The 7024-nt window shown below is 48.1% G+C and overlaps 1 protein-coding gene across 1 annotated transcript; it reads right to left on the bottom strand.

Moving 5' to 3' along the window:
* Positions 1-2753: 2753 nt before the first annotated feature.
* Positions 2754-6755, bottom strand: TMEM265 (transmembrane protein 265). The gene is made up of 3 exons (XM_075178718.1): positions 6188-6755; positions 4445-4690; positions 2754-3290 (listed from the first exon to the last, which is right to left on the bottom strand). The coding sequence occupies exons 1-3, from the start codon at positions 6209-6211 to the stop codon at positions 3138-3140; spliced, it is 423 nt and encodes a 140-aa protein (XP_075034819.1). The 5' UTR covers positions 6212-6755; the 3' UTR covers positions 2754-3137.
* Positions 6756-7024: the final 269 nt, after the last annotated feature.

Below are 7024 nucleotides of genomic sequence, written 5' to 3'. Positions count from 1 at the left end.
TGCTGCACTAAAAACTCTTTCCGAGTACACACTGGAGGGGGGACAACGCAGTTAAAAAACAGAGCCAGTTTGTACAGGGGCTTCCAAACTGCCTTTTGGAGTTCTACCATGTCACTGGACTTTTACTGCTGAATGTGTGAACTTGGTAATATTGCAGTACCAATGGGCTTATACTGCAGGATTGGTTGTGCAAATTTTGTGGTAATTAAAAAAAAATGTAATTCGTTTTTGGTATTTTTTTAAATAACTTTTTTTTATTTGGGTAATGGACAGCAGAGGGCGCTCTCCGGTCTGTGTGTGATATAGAGGAGGAGATACCAGGTAATGGACAGCAGAGGGCGCTCTCCAGTCTGTGTGGGAGTGAGGGTGCACCGTGACTGTCTGTATTACATGTGTCCTGAGAGTGAGGGGACACTGGGACTGTCTGTATTACATGTGTCCAGAGAGTGAGGGGACACCGGGACTGTCTGTATTACATGTGTCCTGAGAGTGAGAGGACATCGGGACTGTCTGTATTACATGTGTCCTGAGAGTGAGAGGACATCGGGACTGTCTGTATTACATGTGTCCTGAGAGTGAGAGGACATCGGGACTGTCTGTATTACATGTGTCCTGAGAGTGAGGGGACACCGGGACTGTCTGTATTACACGTGTCCTGAGAGTGAGGGGACACAAGGACTGTCTGTATTACATGTGTCCTGAGAGTGAGAGGACACCGGGACTGTCTGTATTACATGTGTCCTGAGAGTGAGGGGACATCGGGACTGTCTGTATTACATGTGTCCTGAGAGTGAGGGGACATCGGGACTGTCTGTATTATATGTATCCTGAGAGTGAGGGGCCACCAGGACTGTCTGAATTACATGTGTCCTGAGAGTGAAGGTACACAGGGACTGTCTGTATTACATGTGTCCTGAGAGTGAGGGGACACAGGGACTGTCTGTATTACATGTATCCTGAGAGTGAGGGGACATCGGGACTGTCTGTATTATATGTGTCCTGAGAGTGAGGGGACACAGGGACTGTCTGTATTACATGTGTCCTGAGAGTGAGGGGACACAGGGACTGTCTGTATTACATGTATCCTGAGAGTGAGGGGACATCGGGACTGTCTGTATTACATGTGTCCTGAGAGTGAGGGGACAGCGGGACTGTCTGTATTATATGTATCCTGAGAGTGAGGGGACACCGGGACTGTCTGTATTACATGTGTTCTGAGAGTGAGGGGACACCGGGACTGTCTGTATTACATGTGTCCTGAGAGTGAGGGGACACCGGGACTGTCTGTATTACATGTGTCCTGAGAGTGAGGGGACACAGGGACTGTCTGTATTACATGTGTCCTGAGAGTGAGGGGACACCGGGACTGTCTGTATTACATGTGTCCTGAGAGTGAGGGGACAGCGGGACTGTCTGTATTATATGTATCCTGAGAGTGAGGGGACACCGGGACTGTCTGTATTACATGTGTCCTGTGAGTGAGATTACATGTGTCCTGAGAGTGAGGGGACACAGGGACTGTCTGTATTACATGTGTTCTGAGAGTGAGGGGACACCGGGACTGTCTGTATTACATGTGTCCTGAGAGTGAGGGGACACCGGGACTGTCTGTATTACATGTGTCCTGAGAGTGAGGGGACACAGGGACTGTCTGTATTACATGTGTCCTGAGAGTGAGGGGACACCGGGACTGTCTGTATTACATGTGTCCTGAGAGTGAGGGGACACCGGGACTGTCTGTAGTACATGTGTCCTGAGAGTGAGGGGACACCGAGACTGTCTGTATTACATGGGTCCTGAGAGTGAGGGGACACAGGGACTGTCTGTATTACATGTGTCCTGAGAGTGAGGGGACACCGGGACTGTCTGTATTACATGTTTCCTGAGAGTAAGGGGACACAGGGACTGTCTGTATTACATGTATCCTGAGAGTGAGGGGACATCGGGACTGTCTGTATTACATGTATCCTGAGAGTGAGGGGACAGCAGGACTGTCTGTATTACATGTGTCCTGAGAGTGAGGGGACATCGGGACTGTCTGTATTACATGTGTCCTGAGAGTGAGGGGGCACCGGGACTGTCTGTATTACATGTGTCCTGAGAGTGAGGGGACACCGGGACTGTCTGTATTATATGTATCCTGAGAGTGAGGGGACATCGGGACTGTCTGTATTACATGTATCCTGAGAGTGAGGGGACACCGGGACTGTCTGTATTATATGTATCCTGAGAGTGAGGGGACATCGGGACTGTCTGTATTACATGTATCCTGAGAGTGAGAGGACACCGGGACTGTCTGTATTACATGTGTCCTGAGAGTGAGAGGACACCGGGACTGTCTGTATTACATGTGTCCTGAGAGTGAGGGGACACCCGGACTGTGTGTATTACATGTGTCCTGAGAGTGAGGGGACACAGGGACTGTCTGTATTACATGTGTCCTGAGAGTGAGAGGACACCGGGACTATCTGTATTACATGTGTCCTGAGAGTGAGGGGGCCCTGGAACCTCTCTCTACCCCTAAATATCTTATCATGCAAAACACTTTCTTATTTGAACAAACTGGTGCAGTTTGAGGCGCAAAAGAGCTCAGAGCGCCCGGTTTCCCCGCTCTCCCTTCAGATGATGCCGCCATGTTGAACTGCAGATCGCTTCCTGTATAACAGTACATGATGTCACAATACTGGACATGTTGTGGGGAATATTTATGAATGTTCCTAAATGACTCTTAATTACCCATCAGGACCAGAGGCTTCAGATTCTCATAGTTCAGTTTTATTTGTTTAAATACACATTATGCACCACACGCAGACTCTTCGGAAATACATAAAAAAAATGTATACATAACAAACAACAGATACAAATAGTAAAACATATAAACATTCCAGTTAAGTAAACATTTTCCACCCGTTAGTCCTTCAGCCAGTTTTCAGCATCACAAAGAAATAGTTCTGGCGGTGAATGTGGACTTTAGATTCTTACAGTGGGGACACATTAGTTCGGGGCTCCTGTGAAAGACTCGGTAGAACCTCAGAATGCTTTAGTACTGGAGATGCAGAACCATAAGGGCCCGACCGGGTGTCCATCGCTCAGTTGTCATCATGAACTCTTAGAGCCCAGTCATTTAATTACAAGTGTCACTCAATGAAAGTGAGGATATAGGATATGAAGACCACTAGTAAGGGCAGGAGCACCAGGGCGCCCACAAACATTAAGATACTCACAATAGAGAATTTTCTAGACCGTTTAGAGAGAAGATCCTTTTTTTGTTGGTCACTTTCTTGCTCTGCCTATGAGAAATAGTAAATATACAAGTCACACATACACACAAGTCGCACATACACACAAGTCACGCATATACACACTTCATAAAGACACCCAGACAGTGCGGAGGATCAGAGGAGTGTGGGCATTGCAGAGTATCAGGAGATTAAAGGCAGAGTAGGAAGAGTGGAGAACCAGTTGAGTGATCTAATAATCCGGGAAGTGAGGGCAGATCAGAGGGTGAGGGTAATGCGAGCAGAGTGTAGGGTAAGGGCATAGTGCAAAATCTGGGGAATGAGGATCAGGGCAGTGAGGGCACAATGTAGGGTCAGGGCAGAGTGGAGGGTTAGGGAAATCAGGGCAGAGCACAGGGTAAAAGGAGTGAGAGCATACTGGAGGGTTAGAGGATTGAGGGCAGAGCAGAGGATCAGGGCAGAGGGTCAGGGAAGTGAGAACAGAGCAGAGGGTCAGGGCAGAGCAGATGATCAGGGCGGAGGGTCAGGGCAGAGCGGAGGGTCAGGGCAGAGCGGAGGATTAGGGCAGAGCAGAGGATCAGGGTAGAGCGGAGGGTCAGGGCAGAGCGGAGGGTCAGGGCAGAGCGGAGGGTCATGGCAGAGTAGAGGGTCAGTGCAGAGCAGAGGCTCAGGGCAGAGCAGATGATCAGGGCAGAGCGGAGGGTCAGGGAAGTGAGAACAAAGCAGAGGGTCAGGGCAGAGCAGATGATCAGGGCAGAGCGGAGGGTCAGGGCAGAGCAGATGATCAGGGCAGAGCGGAGGGTCAGGGCAGAGCAGAGATTCAGGGCAGAGCAGAGGGTCAGGGTAGTGAGGGCATAGCAGAAGATCAGGGCAGAGCAGAGGCTCAGGGCAGAGCAGAAGATCAGGGCAGAGTGGAGGTCAGGGCAGAGCAGAGGTTCAGGGCAGAGCAGATGATCAGGGCAGAGCGGAGGGTCAGGGCAGAGTGGAGGTCAGGGCAGAGCAGAGGTTCAGGGCAGAGCAGATGATCAGGGAGGAGGGGAGGGGCAGAGCAGAGGGTAAGGGCAGAGCGGACAATCAGGGAAGGGAGGGCAGAGCAGAGGTTGAGAGGATGGAGGGCAGAAGGGAGGGTCAGGTAGGGCATATGGTTTTGGTGGCAGAGGTGAGTCTCTGAGCTGAGTACATGAAGACCATATCATAGTACTCACCTGCAGAGCAAGCATTAATGCTTTAATGCCGATACAGGAGAACCCACACACAATACTCATTATAGCCAATCTCCGTCTGGTGCAAGTGGGAACATGAAGAGAATGTTTTTTTCTTGCTTGAGATTTTGATGGAATTTGCTGATTGAAACCTGCAGTTTGCTGGGTGGGATCATGTTTGTCGATAAGCACCTTGATCTCCTCTGCTGATCCATTCTGAAGACCATGGGCTCCAGTGGTCGTCAGTTCCTTAGGGTAAGAGAATTCGAGTGAGATCCGTGTTTATAGCATGTTCTTGTCATTAATGAATGTATAACTGGCTAAAGTCAGGAAATGGATAATGTCAACAAACTATCCTTATAGTGTTATTGCCTCCTCTTATGGTAGATGTATCCATGGAGGTCTGTAGGAACTAGTGTATCTCATGGTCTAGTAATACATTGTTCTACAATACATCTTAGTGTTGTGTGAAAGAAGTGTGGAGATCTCAGGAATATGCGTCACTGAGATGAATCTCAGACAACAATTATACCACAGTATTATAAGCACATTAGCAGCGACTGAATCAGAAGTGCACCCCCATAAATTAGTATTGCCATGCAAATAATATCAGCAGTACCTGTACCCCCCGAACATTATACCAGCAGTATCTGTACCCCCCGAACATTATACCAGCAGTATCTGTACCCCCCGAACATTATACCAGCAGTACCTGTACCCCCCAACCATTATACCAGCAGTATCTTACCCCCCAACCATTATACCAGCAGTACCTAAGCTCCAGGAAGTTTATTTTCTGACATTTATATGTTACTATATTACTTTGATAGTCAGTTTGTCACTATGCTATGAATAGTAAATATAGGATTGAGGCGGATGACATATAATTGTTATTCCTTGCAGGAGTGTTTACCCCTCTCCCTCCTCTGAGTAACGAGAGAGGAGAAGCTCCTATATTGTGGTAAATGGGTCTCAGCTCTCCTCTCCTCCAGGCAGGTTCAGATGAACCAGGCGAAACATTGATCAGGGATCGAACATCTTCCTGCTCCTGCTAGAGTACAACAAGCATCTCTCACTGCCCCTCCTCAGTAGAGGTGCCCAAAATCTCTGTCTCCTGAGGTATGAGAGAAGCAACAACCCCATCACCATGGACCCAGAGGAAGGTAAAAATACCAATTCAGGAATATGTCACTTCTCCTGTGTCTTCCCTACTCCCAGAGAGTCTGCGCTATATTCTCCCTCTCCGTAGTCTAGTATGGACCTTCTCTTGTCCTCAGTTACCTGTCCCTCCTGTGTCCTCCCCACTCCCGGAGAGTCTGCTCCCTATTCTCCCTCTCTGTGGTCTAGTATGGACCTTCTCTTGTCCTCAGTTACCTGTCCCTCCTGTGTCCTCCCCACTCCCGGAGAGTCTGCTCCCTATTCTCCCTCTCTGTGGTCTAGTATGGACCTTCTCTTGTCCTCAGTTACCTGTCCCTCCTGTGTCCTCCCCACTCCCGGAGAGTCTGCTCCCTATTCTCCCTCTCTGTGGTCTAGTATGGACCTTCTCTTGTCCTCAGTTACCTGTCCCTCCTGTGTCTTCCCCACTCCCGGAGAGTCTGCTCCCTATTCTCCCTCTCTGTGGTCTAGTATGGACCTTCTCTTGTCCTCAGTTACCTGTCCCTCCTGTGTCTTCCCTACTCACAGAGACTCTGCTTCCTATTCTCCCTCTCCGTGGTCTAGTATGGACCTTCTCTTGTCCTCAGTTACCTGTCCCTCCTGTGTTTCAGACATTTTCTCTTCACATCCTGCAAGGTTTCCTTCCAGTGTGAGATGGTGTCCGGTACTTTCCACGTCTTCTGTCGTATGTCTAGATAAGTACTTATGGCAGAAGGATGTTTGGCTGAGACCAGCACAGTCTGGTATCGCTGTCTACGTTGTAGGTGTATTATCTCTGTGGGTTTTCTCTGTCTACATTGCAGCACAGTCTTTGTAGTGACTCAGTGAGACAGCTATGACATACCTGCAGCAGGTGTGCTCTGAGTCTGACTCACACTGTTAGGAATGAAACCACATTCCATGTTTAAGCCGATCCCCTGGTCTCTTTGGGGAAGTACACGTTTGGTATTGGTGTTAAGGAATGTGAGCTGTGTACATTAGTATATTATTAGTAGGGCATAGTGTGACTGGCAATTCTCACACAACAAGCCAGGTTCTGAGTACAAATGTGGGATAATTACTGATTAGATTAATAAAGAATATATAATTAATGAAATTCTCATAAAATACTTTTTAAGCAAGCTGAGGAAAGGTGATACAACTGGTTTTAAGGCATTAAACCTGTCTTCTCCTGTTCTCATTTATCTGTAATGTAGAAATATATTTATATAACAGTTGGTATAGTAAGAATTCCTTTCACTCTGTGACAGTGATGGGTATTAGCAACAGATAAACCACTCATTGGAAGCATCCATTATTGTGTTTTCAGATAAGATCCTCCCCTGGGAGGAGAGAATCATAAAGGGAAGAATAAAGAGAAGAGAGGAATAAAGAGGAATGGGGACTGGGATGAAGAGAAAGGAATGGGGGAGGGGGAGAAACAGAAGG

The sequence above is a fragment of the Mixophyes fleayi genome, chromosome 7, assembly GCF_038048845.1.
Source record: "Mixophyes fleayi isolate aMixFle1 chromosome 7, aMixFle1.hap1, whole genome shotgun sequence".
Taxonomy (NCBI): Eukaryota; Metazoa; Chordata; class Amphibia; order Anura; family Limnodynastidae; genus Mixophyes; species Mixophyes fleayi.
Note: the sequence above shows the minus strand (reverse complement) of the source record. Positions and strands in the feature narration are given on the sequence as shown.